The 22,435-nt window shown below is 30.2% G+C and overlaps 1 protein-coding gene across 1 annotated transcript in view; it reads left to right on the forward strand.

Annotated features, from left to right (window-relative positions):
- Nucleotides 1-22,435, forward strand: part of LOC111639351 (girdin-like) — a 40,167-nt gene that overhangs the window by 14,047 nt on the left and 3,685 nt on the right. The window contains exons 3-12 of the mRNA XM_023385220.1: nucleotides 6,592-6,684; nucleotides 6,762-6,929; nucleotides 10,000-12,084; nucleotides 14,332-14,493; nucleotides 14,792-15,079; nucleotides 15,292-15,543; nucleotides 16,072-16,314; nucleotides 17,693-17,924; nucleotides 17,998-18,077; nucleotides 21,452-21,638. Of these exons, the coding sequence (XP_023240988.1) occupies nucleotides 6,592-6,684; nucleotides 6,762-6,929; nucleotides 10,000-12,084; nucleotides 14,332-14,493; nucleotides 14,792-15,079; nucleotides 15,292-15,543; nucleotides 16,072-16,314; nucleotides 17,693-17,924; nucleotides 17,998-18,077; nucleotides 21,452-21,638 (3,790 nt within the window). The remainder of the gene's footprint in view (nucleotides 1-6,591; nucleotides 6,685-6,761; nucleotides 6,930-9,999; nucleotides 12,085-14,331; nucleotides 14,494-14,791; nucleotides 15,080-15,291; nucleotides 15,544-16,071; nucleotides 16,315-17,692; nucleotides 17,925-17,997; nucleotides 18,078-21,451; nucleotides 21,639-22,435) is intronic.

Here is a 22,435-nt window from a genome sequence, read left to right on the forward strand (position 1 = left end):
GGGGTGAACACAAGATACATTGGGGCTACAACACAAATGCTTGCTAACTGCATAGCTGAGCACCAGGATGACATGGTAAAAGGAAAGTGTACTAAAAAAGGTGCTTGAACAATGCTGCTCAGATGCTGCAGCGACCAGAAACTTGTGTTTATATGGGAATCTTTTTTCAACAACCTTGGATCCATGCAACAATTCTACTTGACCGGCTCAGTGTATGGATTGCTCTATATAAATGGTTAAGTAGTGATGTACATCTGCTATCACATCTTTAACATGGGTCTATCTATATCCATGCATGAGCTGTAAGACATCACAACGTGTAGTGTAACCAAACTTTGTAGCATGTTCATAACAGTTTTATAACTTTAAATAATATGTGTTCCACTTACAGTAGAACTAGGGTTTCTCAAACGAGATCCCGGGATCTCGGTTGTTTTTTTAACACGAGAAATTTTTTTCATCCCACAAAATCCCACAAATTTCTTATAAGTTCACTTTTTTCTTATTTTGTGTTAAGGTTGAGGAAATTTTGCAAATAGAAAGTATAATTAACTCATAAACTGTCAGAATGCGTTTGTATTTATTAATTTTAAACCTACTTATTAGTTTTTCTAATTTTTCCTCGTTATGGCATGTCACAAATGGTCAATAATCAGTATGTAGCTTATTTGTGGCAGGACTGGAAATTCTTTACTTGTCAGAACTTGTAATATCTGGAAAATTTGTGCTTATGCTGTCTTAATTTTTAACCATGCCTGGTAGCTTCGATAACTGTGTAATGCCAGGTTGTGCAAATTGGGCAAGGATACAAACGAGTATGAAGTCTGCGAGTATGAAGTTTTTCTTCATAAACCTGATTATTAAAATTAAAGCCAAACGAATTGCCGAATTGTTGGGCTATAAGCTTGATGCCGCTATTAAAGCAGCCAAGGTAGACAAATCAAGAATACTAGAGAGCGAAAGAAGTATTACAGTCTCGAAAACGAACTTGAAATCTTCCAGGCTACAAGTGAAAAAAACATATAAGATCTGTCTTCTCTTAAATGCATTAAAGACAATTCCACTAACATCAATTAAATCGGAAAGGGCATTCTTGGTAGCAGGACTTTTCATTACTAAAATAAGAATGATTGACTGATTGAAGTATTGACCATCTTTGCTTTTTAAAATCTTATTATAAAAATTTACAATAATATTTTGTATTATGTTTTATTTAAAAAACAAAAATTATCTTTTAAGTTAGAAGTTTGATCTAAGTTCATTTTTTTAAAATTTTCAAGTCAATTTAAAGCATTTTGTTGTTGTTATTGTTGTATGCAGTTTCCAGCAAACTTTAATAAATATTTTCTATTTGTAAAAATTTCTATGTAATTCAAAGGTAATTTTTAATATGTATCTTACACAGCATTATTAATATGATTTTGGAGGTTACATAGTGTAATTACTTTAAAAAATGAAAAATAATTATATTATTTTATTTCATGATATTTTGTATATCTTAAAAATAATTAATTCTGTCCCAGGATCCCGGGAAACAGTTCACTTTTATCCCGGAATCTCGAGACAAGCAAAAGACTGGGAAATGAGAAACCCTAATTAGAACATTATATTCTATTTTTAAAGTTTTGCTCACCTGATGATGATGAACACAAGTTCATTGAAAGTGCTAGCGAAAATAAAAATCATTTAATGCTGCACTCAGAGTGTCTTTACTTCCTCTTACCTTTGGAAGATAACTAGCATGTTATGTACTTTCGTGGCAGTGGCTTTCCGTGACTACTTTTCAGGAGAGTCAATGAGTATCTTGAAAACTTGGCTTTTCACATGTCCCCAGAGAAAGAAATTGAAGCAGGAGAGCTCAGGAAATCTAGGGAGCCAAAGGATGGGTCCACCACATTCCTCGTACTTACTATGTTTCCATGTTCACATTTCATTCCATCATGCATTATATTACAATAATGGTTACTTTTGCCATGTTCTATCAAAGTTGTGACCATCTTTCCTCTTACACTCTGTATTGTATGTATATATGATTTTGAACAAATTATAGATCTATAAAATTAATTTTTACAAAATCAGTCATTTAAAACTTATCCAATTGTCTTCCAAATTTTTCAATTTTTTAAATCTGAATCTTCTCCTGTTTACCAGCCATTTTCATATCTTAGATATATTCCATTCATTTTTTTATTTATAAATATTGCTATCAAGATGTTTCTTGTATGGGCAATGCTTTTTGGCACATTCTATGCTGTTCCTGCCACAATTTTTTTATTCTGATGACATTTGAATTGTCTTATTCTGGGATACATTTCTTGAAAATATAATTTTTTCCCTGCTTTTCTCATCCATGTTTCACTTTAGAAATAGAGAGATTGAGGCAGACGTTTTAAACATGTAAACGTGTAGGTCGGACGTTCGACGCCGCTTTCCCGTAAGCCTAAAAGTTTGACAATGGTGTTTGGATAGTCGGTGGAATCACGCTCGACATTCCAAACACCATCGTCAAACTTCTAGGCTTACGGGAAAGCGGCACTCAACATCTGTCCTACACGTTTACACGTTTAAAACGTCTGCCTCAACCTCTCTAATATATCAGAAGAGAGTCTAAAAGAGGAGAGAATATTTTAATTTTCACAAAACATAAAAAAATTAGCTTGACACCAAAACTTCTGCATTTTAAGCTTCAATAATTGGCATTTCTTTTCAATTCATTTTAGCAGACAAATTCTTTAGATTCCAAAAGTTTATGCTCCCTCTCTTGGTAAATTTCAAATGCATTTTTTAAAATTAAAAATAAAAACATATAAGGAATTTTTCCTTACATGAAATTACTCTTATGTACTTTAATTTCATCATCTAATAGTATTTAGCAAAAGTTTCTTCACAAACGATTTTGATGCCAGAGGATGAGATCTGCCATCAACAAAAAATTGTTCATATTTAATGTGGAATTTAACAGCCATTGCTAAGTCCAATAATATAAATAATTTGTCCAAATGGATTAAACTATTTGGTATCTCTTCATGAGATCAACTATGGTCAGCATACACAGAGATGATGGAAGTGTTCAACCAAAAATGCTTGTATTTGTCCTGTCATTTTTCTGTTGTCAATAATTTGTAGTATTTGTCAAATAGGCTTCTCAGTTTTGGTAAAGAGACAAAGAGATTTTGTCTTCTGCTTGGCCAGATTGGTTTTATTGAAGGGGTCAAGGATTGTCTTAGCATAGATGGACAAAAGTAGTGCTGCTGATCAGCTCCAGAATGTCTGACTTTCAGATCCACTAAATCAGGGGTGTCCAACCGTTTGGCTTTGGGCCACATTTAAAGAAAAAAGTTGTGTCACATATAAACTATTAAACTACATGTAAAGATGACAAGAGTAGATTAACTATTCTAGACTGAAACAAATGATGAAATAATTTATGTAGCCCAAAAAGCAGCCAATTTGCCAAATGATTTTTTGTGCACCAAACTAAAAAAAAGGGTAGCCATTTTGGCACACAGTAGCCAAATCTTTTCATTTGAGATTCAGTACATAATATGCATATAATTTATGGTAGCAGCCATCTTAACTTGTATCTTTAGCATTTGTGAATCTTGCAGCACTAGTCCTACAGCAGTTAACTTAAAACAGAAATAGCTTAACTGTCTCTTAAGAAAGCAGCTTTACTAGAAAATGTGCTCAATGTATATTTTAAAGACTAAAAGACTCTCTCAGTGTTTTAAGGAAGTTTACAAGTTTATGCTGGGCTGCATTCATCACAGTGCTAGGCCATAGGTTGGACAGCCCTGCACTAAATCCTTTAAAAGACGAGAATCAGAGGGAAGAAGGAGTTTTACCCTTCTACTAAACTGAAGAGATATACTCAGTTTTATATGTTCTTATGTACATAATTTGTAAAAGAATGTGTGTAAATAAGACTGATCTTAAAGAACGAGAATTATAAGGTGTAAGGCGTTCTTTCTGACAGACAATAATACACATCCTTAACAGAAAAGAGAAGAAAGTCATAGGACCAAACTGCTAAGTTTACTGTATTTTTATAATTTGTATGTATGTTTATTCTGTAGATTATGAAGCTTTTAAATAGGGTTTTAAGATACACTAAAAGATGTGAAAACAGATTTAATTCTCTTCAAATACTTTTGCTTGTGTCAATGCATAGTTCTTATGATCATTAATTGTATGTCAAAAAGTCAGTGGTGAACTCTTCATAATTGAATAAAGGTAAATATTTGGTTTTTACTTGGTTTGTAACTCCATTAATTAGATGATTTTAGTGAATATGGGGTGACATGTAAATAATTTGGTGATGCAAATGCAAACATTTTGGGAAATTTATTATAAAAATAGTTATAATGTTTCACAATATGAGGAGATCTTTCAAATGGAACTGTGTTGTAATATGGGTATTTATTGTTATGTAATTGTTATCTGTCTTTCCTTTTACAACATGATTGCTTTTATTATTGAATGCAAATATGATTCATATTTATAGTCTTAATTTCTGTTTATAACTCTATTACAGTATCTTTAAGTTCAGACATACAGGTCTTTTGCAGCCTTCCTCTATTTCAGTACATCTTTAGTAGTATCTCGCAGTAGTTCTCCATGTCTTGAGAAATGTCTTATCCATCTCACGTAGTTGTTACATAGAAATAAAATAAAATGAGGATAAATAAGATATGATTATTTTATTAAATTCAAATGATTTATTTTGGAGAAAACTAATTTAATTTTTATTCGTGCTGTTGATAGAGAATATGAAAAATATTGTAATAACAACACAGAAAGATCCTGTTGTTATTCATATGATAACAGAAAAATTATTTCCAATTTTAAAAAAACTATTAATCAGTAGTAGAGATAATGATAAAATTAAAATAAATTAAATTATGTGATTAAATTATAATCTCAGTGTTGATTGGGCAGAAAATCTGAAAATTAAAATATTTGAACTAATATAATTTTTCTTTATGGGTTTTATTCAAAAATTTCTGAGAAAACACTTTTATTTCTTAAAAATATCAGGTGATTATAGTTAAAATACCCCTATTCTGTATTGTCTAGAGAGAGATTTAGCAGTCTAAATCTGATATGAAATTTCAGGACACAGAAGACATTTTCAGAAAAATAATTAGTATCAAAATTCATCGCTGTGGTTCTTTTGGCACTATAAACAATGAAAAAGCAGTTTTCTTGCATAAATACATTGGTTACAGCCAATTTCTGAGTATGAAAGTGACTGCAATTATTGAATATCATTCTTATTTGCTATGATGGTCATCATAACTAATAATAATATTTGACTGTAACTCATGTGTTTATGCAAAGGAAACTGCTTGTTTCATTGCTTACAGTGCCAAAAGTACCATAGTGATGAGTTTTGGTACTAATTATTTCTTGTATTTCTTCAGTGGCTGTTTTATGAAAAAGACAATGCTATGGTTGAATTTAGGAGATTTTACTGTTACAAGAATTTGCCCTGAGAAGCATTGACTCTGTAAGCACTCAGGAGAATTATCATTCTCCCGAGGAAACTGGACAACTGGGAGTTCAACCTGGTCAGACACAAACTTATCCCTTCATAAGTCATTGAAAATGTTACCACATCTGATGTTGAAGAGTCAATGAATAATGTTGCATGTTTCGGTATTGCATGTATCACAACAGTTGGGTGTGTCATGTGGCACAGTGTGGAAAGTACTGAAAAAGTTGGGCATTATTATCTATACAACAGAGAAACTGATTTTAGCACTGACCTTGAGATGTGTTGTGACCATGGAAGAATGTGTGGGATAACAAGGCAGATTTTCACCTCTGTGTAACAGTGAACACCTGTAATTGTCTCATTTTTGCTCTAAAATCACTTATCTTTTCCAGAATATTCCATTGCACTTGCTTAAAGTTACACTGGTGTGAGTTTACGATCACATTTATCCTTAAGCTTAGTTCACACTAAGTGCGATTCGCTAGCGAAAGCGAAAAACAGCGAATAACCCGTCAAACAAGTCATGTTTGACTGGTTATTCGCTCTGTTTTTCGCTTTCGCTAGCGAATCGCACTCAGTGTGAACTAAGCTTTAGATTGTTCCTCTTTGAAGAGGCAAGTTCTAATGGATCCATAACATGGTGTGAGATCTACCAGATATACTGAGAGATGTTCAGTTCTTGTCATACTCCAACTGCAACAGTGACAATTCCTTGAGTTACCAGTTTCATGCAAGATGGAGTACCACATATTAGACACTAGTTTCTGGGACAAGATTTTTATCAACATCAGAGTGATTAGTCATACATTTTCTATCATATGGCCACCTCACCACTTGGGTCTTAATTAATCTGTATGATTTTTGGTTGAGATTTATCAAAGACGTCACAAATTTGGCAACATTAAAAGACAGTATTGAGAAGCATCACAGAGGATCGATTATGGTTGGTTGTTGCAGCACACTGTTCATTGCTTAAAGGTTTTACGCCTTTAGAACGGGGCAGGATCTTGGTAGACCATGTTGAATAAGGCTACTTTAATTATGATTATTTGGTATTAAGAAGTTCTTATTTATTTATTTATTTTTCATTTTAGAACAGCATTGTCTCACCTGCTATGTCACCAACATCATCTGATGAGACAAAAGAGACAGATTACAAAATAATGATGGAAGAATTCAGGAAAAGGGTATATTATTTAACTAAAAATTAATTAATTTAAACGTAATCAATCATTTAAAAATTTTACACATGTATAAATTACAGATACAAGAGTTTCAGTGTGCTCTTTCTCAGCGAGATGATATCATCAATCGGTTGTCTGACCGATTAATAGCTACCCTGAAGAACAGAGATAATATTCAGAAAGAATCTGTCATTCAAGCAGAAAGTTTAGCTCAAGAAATCAGCATATTAAAACTACAATTACAACAAGTAAGTATATGTCAATTTGCATCTGTATTTACAACCTAAAGACTATTGAAAATTGAATTTTGTAACTAATATTTTATCAAATTCAGTTTTGATTTTATTTGTAGCTCCTATCAAGTTTCTTCTTCTACTAGTCTCACTACTAAGAAGAAATTTTTACTTATTATTATATCTGTTCCAATTTAATATTATTATTAAACAGTATGAATGAAAGTAACATTATATCAGGCATATTTTAAATCTGGGCTAATTAATGTAAAAATTCAGATGACTGCTTTAAAATGAATCATAATATTACTTTTTTTTTTTTTTAAATAAATTATGCTAGTAAAAGTAATAGAAACAATTAAAAGAATAATAATGACACTGTAATAAAGTGTAATAAAATGAATTTTTTAATTAAATATTACACTTACCTCAAGACAGATGTATGAAGATCCACTCTTTTCTACTTACTTAGTCTCTAATGGAAAAATTCAAGCAGAAAATTTTTTGGTGGATAAATATTTACCTCTTAACTAAGTTTAAAATAACCCTAAATTCTTAACTTTGCCTCATTATGTGGAGGAAAAGCCCAGTCACCAATATGCAAGTACACTTTGTTAATCATGTACACACATTTACAAAGTATCATATGTGACGTTTCAATGTTACTTGAAGCAATAGTTTTTTATGAAGAAATAAGGTAATGCATTTTTCTTGTTACATATAGGTCCACTGTATTGAATTTTACACATAAAAGAATAAAAAATTTAGATATATCTCAGTTTCATAAAAAAAATAACTATTTTAGGCTTTCATAGTAGCAACTTTCAGGTAATAAATTAAATAATAAGTATAAATTTGAAAGTAGACTCAACTGGCACCTATGGGGATTGGTAGATGTTAGATAAATATAGTTTTTGGTTGCTTCAGAATAACTATTAAAAATGGGCCTAACTAATACTATATCTGTACTATACCATACCATAAACTTTTATTGACTTTTTACTAATATAAAAAAACAGTAATTAAAAGAAAATTAACACAAATAAAGTTAAACTTAACCTAACATAACATAGTTTTATTATAAAAACAGCTAATAACAATAGATTTCAATTGACTGGTATGTTTACATGTAACATCTTATAAATTTCCTAACGGTGTGTTACATAATCAAGGATTCAGTTAGTGCCAGGCCTGGACTTTACACAGGCAATAAATAATAAAAATTGTTAATGAGTCAAAAACCTGAAATAATTATTGTATGTAATGATGAAAACTCTATTTATTATTCTAAGCCCAAACATGTACATTAATGAAATAAAGAGTTAAAGCAAATTCAAAAATATAGTAAAAGATATTTTATTGAAATCAAAAACAAATTTACAAATTACTCAACTTCACTGCCTGTAACTGGTGTTCTCCAATGCAGAGGACTTTGCAAACGTTTTCAAACCTAATGTGGTTCTTCTTTAGGCGCTATGGAATTCCCTATAGGAATTCAAATTTCCAGTCTAGAATTTCTTTATAGTTTAACAAATTTACAAGAAACTTTCCAGATAGTTGGGGATTTAAAACTATGAAATTAGAACTGTCTTATTTCTATCTTCACAAACCGACACAAAAATTGAAATTTGACTATATTGAAAATTCACAAAGTAATCTTACAATTAAATTTACCTAACTGTCACCAAGAACTACATTGTCAATGAAACTTGGAAAGTCTTTCTTTAAACCTTGCTCAATCCTTAACTCCATCTCATTCAGTCTCTAGCTTCACCTCCTCCTTATAATGCATTTGTGGTGACATTACATGAATATGCCCAGTCAACCCTATTTATATACTTATATCGCTAACATTTGTTAAAATTCCAGTAATCTTGTCTTTCTTTCATGTCATTGCCCTTACAAAAATTTTAAATAATTTTTCATGATAATTTTGGTGACAATTTAAGGCAGGAGATCATTCTTTTAACGTTCAGTGGAAGTCTCCCCGAGATGTCATTTTTGGGTTTGATGATGTAATTGGTTATTGTCAGCAGTTGTCATAGTAATGTGAGTTTTTGATTTTAGAATTTTCCCTGGGTGAGGTGCGGCAATTTATCCTTAACGAAATAAAATGCCCCAACATAAATAGAATAACAAACTAAAAATAATCCCAAAACAAAATAGAACGGGTCGGAATCGACTCCATACATACACATGGTGAATTTGATGGGAGTGAGAGACAAACATGTGGTGCAGAAGCATACAATATCTTATTCTAATAAACAGTGTTCCATTTATAACTTTTTTACCTTGCAATGTGCTGTTTATTACAGGACACTATTAGAAGGCCTATTACTTGGGAATTAGGTGCAACTATTAATCGAGGGTGACTATTAATTACGGGTGGGGGTTGAGCAAGTCGGAACCTTTCCAAACTTTAGCTTGAAGCTGTTGAACTTATCGAATTTTAAATTACAATTAAATTTAAATTTTAAATTATTTTATTCTTTTATTTTGAAACATTTATAGCGGGAAGTCAGAATATTAACTGATGATATCTGAATCAAATGATAGCTGAGACAAATATTGAAAGCTGTGATTTGAGAGATATGTTGTTTTAGCTACTTTTTTCCATTGAATCTAAAATAAATACATGTGTATTCTTTAAAATATTATAAATTTATCAACAGTTAAATGTAAAGTGGTGACATTCATTTCCCCCACACACAATTTTCAAAAATCTGAAGAACCTCCAAAATATTTTTGTTAGGCCCAACAATGTTATTAATGGAGTAACTCTGATAACTTATTTTACTTTATTATTATTTGAGCAACATTGTAATGCTTGACACACATACATATTGTAAACATGACAGCACTGAATAGAATGTGCAGTTTTTCAGTTTATAATAAGTCTTGTTTCAGTCAAGTAGACAATACACTTATTATTAGAGGATTCTGTTTATTAGGATAAATGCAGTCTATGTTATGAGCTTAAATGTAAATCATTTGTATAATATATAACATTAAGATCATATTATAAAATAAATTAGATGATATATAAATGGGACACAGATATTAATACATTATGTTTATTTTTAAGGCACGAGAAATTCTTGAGAGGCAGAAAGGCAAGGATGGCATTTCAGCTGAAGAACTGCTAGAAGCACAGAAGCAGGTCATTTATTTGCAACAGGAATTGGACTGTGTTAAAGGTGAATTGAGTAAAAGTGTGCAAGAGAATAAACTGCAAGCAGGTCAAATAGAACATTTAGAAATGGTTAGTGCTTCAACGGAAGAACTGAAATATAAACTCGATGCTTTACAACAGGAGAAATCTCTTCTTATAGAAGAAATTAATCAGTTAAAATCAGATAGAGATAATATTTATCTTTTAAATGAAAAATTTCAAGCTTCTGAAGAATTAAGGGAACAATTACAGAAAGAATATGATATTTTACAACAGGATAATGTAAAATTAAAAAATGAACTTGATATATCTTTGAAATGCTGCCAAGAATTAACCAGTTCTGTGGAATCTTCAAACAGGAAAATTGAAGAACTTATTGAGAAACAAAAGCAACACGAAATAGTTTTATTACAAATCAAAGAATTAAATAAAGAAACTGAAAAATTAAATGCCGAAATTCAGAAGAATCACACAGAGAAAAATGAATTGCAACAGCAGTTAGATTCATCTCAGTTACAATTACAAAATGTAAATGAACAGTGTACTGTGTTGAAAGAAGAAATTGAGAATTTACATAGGAAGTATAAAGCTATAATTGAAGATGTCAAGCAAGAGTTAACAGAAAAACATGAATTGGAACTTCAAGAGAAGGAAATTACGTTAAGGAAAGAGTTTACTGAACGTCAAGAAAAATTATTATTAGAAGAAGAAGAAAAATATTTAAAATGTAAGGAATTATTAAAATATCAACATGATGAGGAAATTGAACAATATAGAATACACAACCAAGCACTTCTAGAAGAGAAGTTAGAATTAGAAAATAGAATAAGAAATTTAGAAAAAATAAATGAAGAAAATAACTTACAATGCAGTTATGCAGATTCTGAAACAAATTCAGTTTGTACAGATAACAAAATTCCTACAGATAGGGAAGAACTGATTGAAGAAACTATTCCTTTATTAGAAACTTCTTACACTGAGGATAGTGCTGAGAAATGCGAATCAAAAGTCGAAAGTTCTAGCTCGGAATATCATCATTTGAGTAGCTCTGTGGAAAATAATACAAATATAGAGGAAAATATACCCGACCAACCTGCTCCATATTTAATGTTGGAGAGATTTAAAGAAATAAAGAATGAAGAACTTCAAAAATATATAGATGATTCTCTTTTAAGATTAAAAATTGATAAAGGAGAAATTGAAAGTAAATTGCTAGATAAAATTAATAATTTAGAAATAGAAAATCAGGATTTACAATTGAATTTAGAAGATTTAAAAATGAGATATGATCACTTACTGTCTTGTAAAGAGAATGAGGACTTGGATTCGGAAACCAACTTTGTTAGTCACGATAAAGAGTTTTTTAACCAGACAAGTTATATATCTGAAATAGGAGTTTTAAAGAATAAACTTCATCTTGAAAGTAAAATAAAAGAAAGTCTTTATGTGCAAATTGTAAATCTTAAAAGAAAATGTGAGTTATATGAAAATTACCAGAACGAAATGAGATCTCAGATGGAAGGTTTACGGCAGCAGTTGAAGTATGCATGGAATCAATACGATAATGTTGTTAAAAACATTTTTGAACAGTCTGCTTGCAATAAGGTTCAAACTCTTTCGAGTATTCAGAACGAAGAAAGATCAGAAGAAAGCATCTCAGACCTTTCCCTCTCTTTTAACAAGACAGATAATTTTGATACTGAGATATCTGCCTTGAGAACGGAGATGAAAGAAATGCAGGAAATGTTTAATAAAGAGAATACATTGTTACGTTCTGCCTTGCAAGAACAAAACATTCCTCAGACTCAAACTTGTGAAATTCAGTACAGTTGGGAGTCAGATGAAGTATTAAATATTCATCAAAAGTTCTTACTTCTTATGGACAGTAATCATGAATTGTTAGAAGAGAAACAGCATCTACAAATGCAGTTATTACAACAAGAACAAATATTTAACAGAATACTGAAATTATTTGATAATGAAAACAGTGATAAGCAGGTTAGTTTTATTTATACTTTAATTATATAATATCTTGCCTATAAATTGTAACAGACTACACAAAGCAGCAAATTTATACATAGTCCTAAATTTAGTTAACTGAGATATATTTATAAGAATGGATTCCACAGCTTGATTAGAAGCTGTAGAATCAAGAATAATGATGTAACAGGTTTTAATTGTTTTTAAAATTATGTTAAGAATATAACTCAGTTAACTTGCTTTTGAATCACTTTGTATAAATTAAAATAAGCTTTAAATACAAAATTGCAAGTAATTTTTCTTTTATGTATGCTAAGAAGCTTTAAATATTAAAATGCTTGCTGAAATCCTAGCTTAAGACATTTGAAATTAAAATATTGAATATCAAGCTATAATTCTGTTTAAAATAGCTGAAGAAGCTATAAATGTGAAAGTGTACAGTAAAACCTCTGTTTACACCCAGCTCTTTAATGTGACCACTTCTACAAAATTAACAGAATTCAACACATCTTTTCTTTGAAATTAAATCTTTCAAACGTGGTCTGTTAAAGGAACCTCCAACCTTGGCTACTTTCAAATTAATAACTTTTGGATTTTCTACTGTATGGCACTAACGGTTAAAGATGCAGTCAGTTTGGTAACCAATTCATGGTTATTCTTGCTAGTTCTTAAAACATGATTTTACCAATGCTATTGTAAATAAGAGACTTAAGTAAACATGCAGAGAAGTAGGCAGCCAAATTTTAAAATATAATTTTTCCAGTCTTCTACAAAAGACTGAAATCTTGTTGGTACGAAAGGTGGTCGTGTTAAAGAGGTTAAAATGTATATTTTATATGTAAAAAATGTATATTTACAAATACAGTCAAACTTCAGTGTAGTTCCAATGAATATGCACAGACAGACCTCCCTCTTATGTATTAAATAGAGAATTCTTCAATTTGTCTGAGCAAAAGTTATTATTACCAAATTACATGACTTTCAAACTCCCATATACATCTAGACCTCATTGTTTTATATAATTTTTATTCTTCAAGGTCCTTTGATTTAGTGCCAGTTTTGGAGGCAAACAAATGATGGTATTATGTTGAAGTTTGACAATACAAATATACCTTGCTTAACGCAGAATTTGATTAACATACGAAATTAATTGCGGCAATCTCTTTATATATGCGGCAGAAGTTCTAATTAGCACTGCTTTATCAGTTGTTTTTACTTAACGTAGATACTGTATTTGATTAATGCAACTTTGATGCATATCATAGCATTGAGGGATTAATTAATCATGTTAATGAAAGAATACCTTTATTGCACTTGTTAAACCTGTTTTATTCTAAAAATGAGGATGAGTCTGACTTGAGTTCTAAAAATGAGGATGAGTCTGCTTGAGTTCTAAAAATGAGACAAAGGATGAGTCTGACTTGTTTACAGTTATACATGTTGTTTTAAGGAGCCAGATGGCTTAGGCTTATATAGCTGATGTAGGAAGCATGTTTAATGAAAAAAACTATTGTTTACTTTGCTATATGACATATGTTGTTTAATGTTTTGATGTTCTGTAAAATGATTGTCTGCAGTTATTAGTTTGACAAAGCTTTATATTTAATAAACAATGATAAGTATAAGACCTCTCTCTTCCAGATTCTGCAGTCGTAAAACTAAAAGTTTCTTATTCACAGAAGGATTAACAAAAGTGATGAGTAGATAGACACAATAGTTTTTTAAAACTTTTTAACTCTTTCCACCCTGTGGGCACTAATATACCATTTTTTTCATATCAATTGTGAGTTCAGTTAAGCCCACAACAGGTGTGGTTAGGGATGAGGACTAGGCTTGACAGGACAGCCATTTTTACTTTAATGCCTATATTACAATCATTAACATAACAATAACAAGCAAAAAAATTGATCCAGGATCTATGGATATGGATCTAGAAGCAATTTTTTGCCTTGTTTATGTGATGTTTTATCATAATGCATGACAAAGAAGTCCAAAATAAAAGAAGTGAAGGATTAGTCTCAACAATTGGATGTGAGTGGTCATCTGTTTGCCAATGTGTAGCTTTCAACTTAGTGAATCATTATACTTTCCTGACCTAACTTTTCAACCATAATACAAGTTAAACTAATAAAATCATGACAAAAATTAATATAATACCATTGAAATTAAGAAAATGGTCTGTAAATACTTTCAGAATCAATATTTCCAGCAAAAATATTACTAATTTAGTATTAAAGTATATTAAAATGTTTAATATTTTAACAGGAAGTTTTACAAAAACACTTGGATGAATTACAACAGCAGAATGAAAATTTGATTTTGGAACTGAAACAACACACGAGCATCCACGGTGATATTTCAAAATTGCTGTCGAACGATATATTTCAGGAATATCTGCAAATTCAAAAGAAACTTCTCTTGAAAAAGGTTGGAATTTATTTAATTATATCAGTTTTAATTTATTTCAGATAAGTAGAACTGCACAAATTAGACTAGAGTGTTCTTAAAAGTTTTTTAACCATATTTTGCTTTGTATATTCTTGTTACACTTGTGAATATCAGTCATAAACTGTGTTTAGAATGGATTTTTACTTATAAAATTGTCAGAATCATATATTTTTTAGTTAGTCTTTAAAATGGTTAACTGACTTTCAGCCATCCTATATTTTAAAATAAAGTTCTTCTTGAATTTTACTTTTTATCATTTCACTTTTTATTTGAACAGATACAAGATAAAGAATTATTAGAAATGGAGATAGCAAGGTTAAGAAAGGAACTCGAACATCAGACAAATGAATTTCACAGACTCGAAGAGCAGTTATCTCATAGACACATATTGGAACAGGCACTCCATAAAAAGAAAAGAATTCTGGAGGAAGAATTATCTGAGATCCATCACAAGCTGCAAGAACAGGAGGAGAACTTGGCGTCAGAAAGGATTAAACTGCAAGCGGAATTAAGAGAAAAAGATCTAATCATTAAACAGAAAGAATTAGATGTCCATCAGAAACAGGTAGGCAAAATAATTTCTCAATTTTTCATGCAAATAACTAGTTATTTGCATGAAAAATTTGTAAGTTATTCCGAAAATTATCTTAAACTAAACATGTAATTGCTTTGAGAAATAGTTTAAATGCATTTTGTAAGTTATTCAGAAACAGGTAGGCCTTTAATAGAACTATTTACTTAAATAATTAAAAAATATTTATGTATTTGTGTATTTAGATTGAATTGCAAGGTCAGGCAGCAACATTAAAAGCAGATCACGAAGCATCTGTCACCGACATGCATATTAGATTCAGTAAGGAAGTGCATAACTACATTTCAAAATTATGTAATGATATGGAAACCATTCATAAACAGAATATAGAATTATTAAAAAATAATATGGAAAAAGAATTTTCAGCAAGAGAAATGAAAATTACCGAAAATCACAAGTGTGAGTTGGCCGAATTGAAGACATTTTATGAAGAACAGGTAAATTAATTTAATTAGCTTTTACTTTCTTGATAGAAAATTTATCATATTGTTGCTTAATATTTATATATTAAAACTTTTTATTAATTTTACACTCCACTGTAACGAATCACAATTAATTGTTCATTCCCCTCTCCAGTGGTCAAATGTATTAAACCACCAAATGCTGGCAATTGGTTGAGAGTTTTCCACTTGATCAATGAACTGGCTATGTGGAGTATTTTCGGTTTTCTTTACATGTCTAACATCTAAATAGGTGCCAGTTTCCTAGTGAAAGTCCTTCTAGAAACATTGAACAAATGCTGATATACTTTGAAATAAGTTCTCAAAAACAGATTTAATTAATTGAAGAATTAAGGAACGAATTAATGATTTAATATTATTTATTTTTTAAAACATTTTCCTAATCATATATATCAAAAATGAATTAAAAAGTGTAAATGATTATAGGATTTTATTAAAATAAATAATCATAAAGGATAGTATATGATAATGGTTATTTGAGATGTTCTTTTTTTCTTAAAATAGATTAATGCCTATTATTTGAAACTTGAACAAGGAAATAATGGAACAGAAAAAAATTGTATAGAAAATATTGGAACGGAAGAATTAGTTCAAGAATTTATTAATAAATGGAATAAACATTATGAAGAAGTTTCTCAATTTAGACATCAGCTTAATTTATCTCATCAAAGTATATTGGATAATATTATTGTTACTTGGAAGAAGTTGAAAGAAGAAGAATTTGAACAAATGGAACAGAATTATAAGGTAATTATGTATAAAGTTTTTGCTTAATTTTTAATGATAAGTTATGTTTTTTGGAACAATGATAAAATAAATGTAGTCACTGTTGTGATGAAAACACAATGCAAACATTTATTCACTTCCACATTGCTTCTGCCATAATTATACAGTGGTACTGCATACATTGAACGACTAACTTTGAATGTTTCAGAGTTCAAATACTAAATTTGACAAAACTTTATCATGGAGTTTGAACTGCATGCATATTGAATAAATGCACTCAAAATGTAAGCACAATCTGTTGTGTATCCAAATTGTCTCTTGATCTTATGTTATGCTCATTTGTTTACAGTGCTTTTATTGCTTCATTTTTGATGTGTTTGGTTATATATATTGTATTTTATTCATCGATTTTTAACAACTTCTTCCTGCAGTTCTTCTTTATTGACAGATTTTGGTTGCCCCTACATATTTTATCCTTTAACTAAAAAATTCCTGAATGAAACTTTTTAAACCACATTTGACACATTTGAAGTTTAGGAGCTTCTTACCCATACAAATTACAATTTTTTTACAGTTTGTATGACATTATATCCCAAACTCATAAAGCGTAATATGCCTGATATGCTTATTATTTGAAAACATTACAATTTGATTTTATTCAATCAATACCTCAAGTAAAAAAATTTAAAATAAAGTTTAAAATAAGCTTCTAAATAAAGAACACAATCTCAGATTAGCAATAATGTGTTAAATTTCACAACTCTTATAATTAAATCACAGGTCTATATTAAGTAAGGACAGCTGTTAAAAATACGTATAAATTTTCAGTTCAACCCAATGTAACCTTTGCTTGTTAACCATGGCATCCAAGAAGTGTGTGAAAGCAACGAAATCAGAGAGATGTTTGTAATTTTGACAGGTGAAAGAGGAAGTGTATCCTTAAGTCTGAAAGTGGCACATGTTTGGTGGATCTGGCAGACAGACATGTTTAACATGCTAAAGTTGATGGCATGTAACCAGTAAATGCAGTTTTTATTTTATTATACTGTATTTACATATTTTATTTATTGTTTTTATGTTTTAATTTGTTATTAGGGCATTTAACTGTGTTATTTTTGCCTTTAAATTATGTATATTTGTTGTTCTAAATTTATTGAAATTGGTATCATGTACGGTCTGGGAATGGATTAATCAGCTTTCCATTATTTCTATTGGGAAAAATTGATTTGGAGTTTGAATGACCTTCTGGAATGAATTAAATTCAAAATACAAGGCACAACTGTATGTGCACAAAGAACATACAATAAACTAAATAAATCCAGGATATATTTTTTAATTATTATTTTATGGTAATTTTAATGAAAAATATCTTAAAGAATATATTTTATCTTTTCATTAGGAAAAGATCTATCAACTTAAAAGTCAGAAGGAGAAGCTTTTAAAGGAGGAGCACGTTCGATTGAAAAACCTCGAAGCAAAAATGAATCAAGAGAAGGCAGAGGCTTTAAGTGAACAGCAAAAAATTCTTATAGAGCAGAATAATAAAGAAATATCAATACTTATTGAAAAGCATGACAAAGAAATTGGATTATTAAAGGAACAACATAGAATGGCTCTGGAGAAATTAACTGGTATTTTTCATGTTATGTTTGAGTTAGTAAATATCAGAATTAACTTAAATTTATATAAAATTATAATGTTTAGTTGTTGGAGAGAAAACTGCAATCAATCAAATAGAAATGATTAAACATCAACTGGCTGAAGAACATAACAGATATATTCAGGTAAAGATTGACTATATTTCATGTGAATAAGTATATTTCAACATAAATAATTATATAAAAATATATATAATACTGTATTTTTGTGGAATGACTGGTACACCACATAAAAATGGGGGAGACCTGCATGCCAGTTAAGTGTGATTAAAATATAAAACTAATCAGATTTAACAAAACTAGTTTTTAATTAAATGTTAAAGAATTCTTCTGAGTACAATAAAATAATAACATTGTAATTTGACTGACTTAAAATCAGGAAGAGAGTTTTCATTTACAAGACAATAAAACAATTAATGATTTTTTGACATTAGTAGTAGTAGTAGTATTGATAGTTAGTTAATGTGGGCTACACTGACCATCTACCTCAACCTTAAAAATAATACTTTCCTCTTAAATTTTAAACACAGCCTAATAGGTGTGAGCTGAGATAATTTACAGGAAGTTTCTTAAATTTAGTATGTTTACTTATGCATTTTTGAATCAAATAACAATAAAATACATTTAACACGTATAACGCCAAGCGACGCGCGCACCGTCGTAATGGAAATTCCCGTACAGCGCCATACGACCGCCGGTAGACGTAAACAATGTATTTTACTCAAGGTTAAATTTTCCTGGCGTCGTACGACGTTTTCTGCATGCTTAGTGCTGGCCTCTTGTGGACATCTATTCAGTTAGCTTCGAACGCCGGCGGTCATATGGCAAACAGATTCTAGGTACGACCGCCGGCGCGTCTTGTGGCGTCGTGACGCGATACAAGGTCGGCGGTCGTAGTTTTTTTTTAAAATAAAACTCTATTTTATATCTGATAGTGGTTTATTTTAATAGTAAATAATTTAAAATATCGAAAATTAGTTTAATTATCCTCTTTTATCGCATATAAAGTAAATAATATTATTAAAAAAAAATTAAAGTATATAAGTGCGTTTTAATATATATTTACAGAAAAAAAACATCATTTGCAGTCGAAACAAAGTGTGAAATACTTTAACACACAGATGTAAATACTTTTAAGTAGGGAAGAACGTCTAATTACAGTGGGGTTGTAAAATTTATTGCCTGGGAGAAAGAAGTGTCAGGTTCAAGGTCATACGACTCCCCGGTTTTTGTTTATATATACTTTTCTTATCGTTGCTCTCCTGACTGTTGTATATCGACCCTTTTATTTACGTTATAATCAATTATTAGATATCAAATTTTCATTTTTCGGCCCCCCCTTGACGGAAAGTATCATATTACAACAAGCAGTTAACGTGTTAAAAAAGCAGTTTTGGAATTCCAAGAGTATTTTACATTAGAAAGAAGACAAAACAAAGAAATTAAACATATAATTCTAGTTTTTGGATGTAATGCTGAGAGTTTCACAATTTTTAGAATAAAAACTTTTGTTTTTATGAGACGAAACTTGTTTGTTTTTTTTAATGTGCCCTCTAGAGAAGGATGTAGAACCTCACTTAAACTGGCATGCCAGCTTTTACCATACAGAAATATCTAGTTTCATGGTCTCTCTCAGATAGACCAACATGCTTGGTCATTCTGCAAAAATATGGTATAATATAAATAGGGTAGAATGTAACTACACTAGACTATTGCTAATCTGGCCATTCCTTGCACAGAGGGTTCTTACTGAAATTGTATAGGACTAATGGCAATAAATGAAGTAACCTGTCTTTTTTTGGTACTGGTTCTTTTTGGAGGCAAGTAATATATTCAATAGTATGTTGGTATGCAATACTGTACACAGAAATGAAACCTAAGTAAATGGGAAAACAGTATGATATGAATAACATTTGCATTGAAACAGAAGTGCAAATGTGATCACACATAATTGAGAAGCCAAATTTGCAAGAGTGTACTGTATATTTTTCAGAAAGAAAACAAAGATTTATAGATAACTGTTTTGATATAAATGAAAGTGTAACAGTTTATTTTTGACTTTCATTTAAAGATTGTTTAAAGAGTGGCAGTAGCAAGAACCAGATGGACTTGAGATCCTTACCTTTGTAAATAAGTAAATAAAGAAAAAAAATCAAATAAGTACAGGGTAACGATCTGAATGTGACAAATGCATTTATATACATGTATATATAATATCTAAGAGTTTACTCTTCATCCACAGTGCTATTAGCTACATCCACTTGGCACAATTGAATGTAGGTTTGTATGTGCTAATTCAGGCCCTCCAATATTGATTCTAATTATGTTACTGTAGAGTGATAACAAAGCTGCTACACTGGACTTACATATTCACATATTTTTATTATAAATGTATTATATTTTACAAATATGTAAATATTCAATTATTTTGTGGAGCACCTTTTCACTTCTCAAGCCATCTACAAGTGAAGGTTAAAAGAGTTGTATGTCTAAGTTATTTATTCAATATTGTTTCTTTATGAACAAAGATGAATGACTCCCTTGCATCTGGGTCTCCTAGTACCTTTGCACAGTCCTGTAAATATCTCTTATTGTTATTCTATACATTTCTTTATTGTATGTAGTATTTTTAGACTGCCATTAGACATCGTTAAGATGATTTGTCAATTACTGATCTCAGCAGATGTTTTGAATAAAATAATATATTTTACTTGTGATAAGCACATTTTTATTTTATTTTAAACATATCTTAGATGCTACTTTTATGAAATTTTATAAATTAGAAATATTATATGTAGTATTTTTAGACTGCCATTAGACATCGTTAAGATGATTTGTCAATTACTGATCTCAGATTATTTTCTCTTTAAAATAATATATTTTACTTCTAAATTTAACGAGAATCCGACCTACGAATAAGGGATGAAAGACTTGACATGTAACGACGTTATATCGGTTTCTGATATAGTAATAAGTCAGTTTTCTTTGTAAGAAAATAAACGGATCGTTTCGTGATACAACATATATTATAGTGCATGACAGACGGACGACATTATCCATCATGATGTGACAATGTTTGACTGGACAGCATAAACAATAATTCATTCTGTAACCCAAAACAATACTTAAACTACGAATCCTAATCGGAAAATCGAGGTTAGAAAACCCTTTAACGAACGGTTACACATATTAGATACAATATCACAGTAATTAATGTCATGTTTTTGACATTGATTTTAAAGAATGCAACCTCTATTATAAACTTGCTATTTGTTATGCTACACAGGTTTACTGTATTTATTGTCTAAGATGTCTAGATGGAATATAGATAACGTAAATTTACATAATTTAACACCATACCATAGTTGAATGTAATAAGTCTAGACTATTTATTCATTAAAAGGTAATATAATTGTTAAGTCATTTTCTTTTTTTCTTTATAAAAAAAAAATGTATAGAATTAATGTTCATTAAACTTTNAAAATGTTATTACATTTTAGTATCTGACTGATAGTTGGACAAAAGAAAACTCTGAAAGATTAAATAAACTGAAAATACAGATGATGAGAATAATTAACAAGGAACAAGAAGCAGATGAAAGTGTAAATGTAGAGAACAATGGATTTTCAGTTTCTGAAATGAAAGAACTGTTAAATGAAAAGAGGAATATTTTAAAGAAAGTTAAAGGTAATTTTTGTGTGTTTTTTCAATCTTCAATGGTCTGTAAAAAAAGACGAGTGTAAATAACAAAATGAATTTATCATCAAAAGTTAGGTACAAACATGGTTACTTTTCGACATAATTGCTGTGAAGATTGAGGCATTTGTCATATCTGTGGACGAGCTTTCTATTCTCTTGTCATAAAATTTGCTGCTAATGACTTGAGATGGGCCCTAATGTTGTTTTGAAGATCGTCATTAATCTCAAACCTCTGCTCTCTTAACCACTTTTGCTGTTCAGGAGAGGTGGAAATCACTCGGCACTAAATTGGGGTTATATGCTGGGTGTTTAAAAGTGGTGAAGACTTCCACCTTTCAGACTTCTACCCAGCTTAAAGCTTTTTAATGTGTGAAGACTTCCATCTCTTTCCTGAACTGAAAACGTGGCTAACAAGACAGAGATTTGAGACTAATGATAATCTTCAAAACAAGGTTGTTAAGGCCATCTCAATTCATTGATGGCAACATTCTATGACAAGGGTATGGAAAAGCTCATCCACAGATATGACAAATACCTCAATCTTCACAGTGATTACGTCGAAAAGTAGCCATGTTTGTACTTAAGTTTTGGTAATAAATTCATTTTGTTATTTACACTTATTTTTGTTTTATGGACCTTGAAAAAACCTGTCTTCGTATATACATATATATACACACACACCTGCGTATATATATATATATATATATCAAAGCCAATCTAGTTAAGGAAGTTGTAAACATTTTCTTAACTATATAGCATAATTCTTGTTTGTGAAGAATTAAAAA

Source organism: Centruroides sculpturatus, unplaced genomic scaffold, assembly GCF_000671375.1.
Source record: "Centruroides sculpturatus isolate CEXI.00-Female unplaced genomic scaffold, Cexi_2.0 scaffold942, whole genome shotgun sequence".
NCBI classification, from domain to species: Eukaryota; Metazoa; Arthropoda; class Arachnida; order Scorpiones; family Buthidae; genus Centruroides; species Centruroides sculpturatus.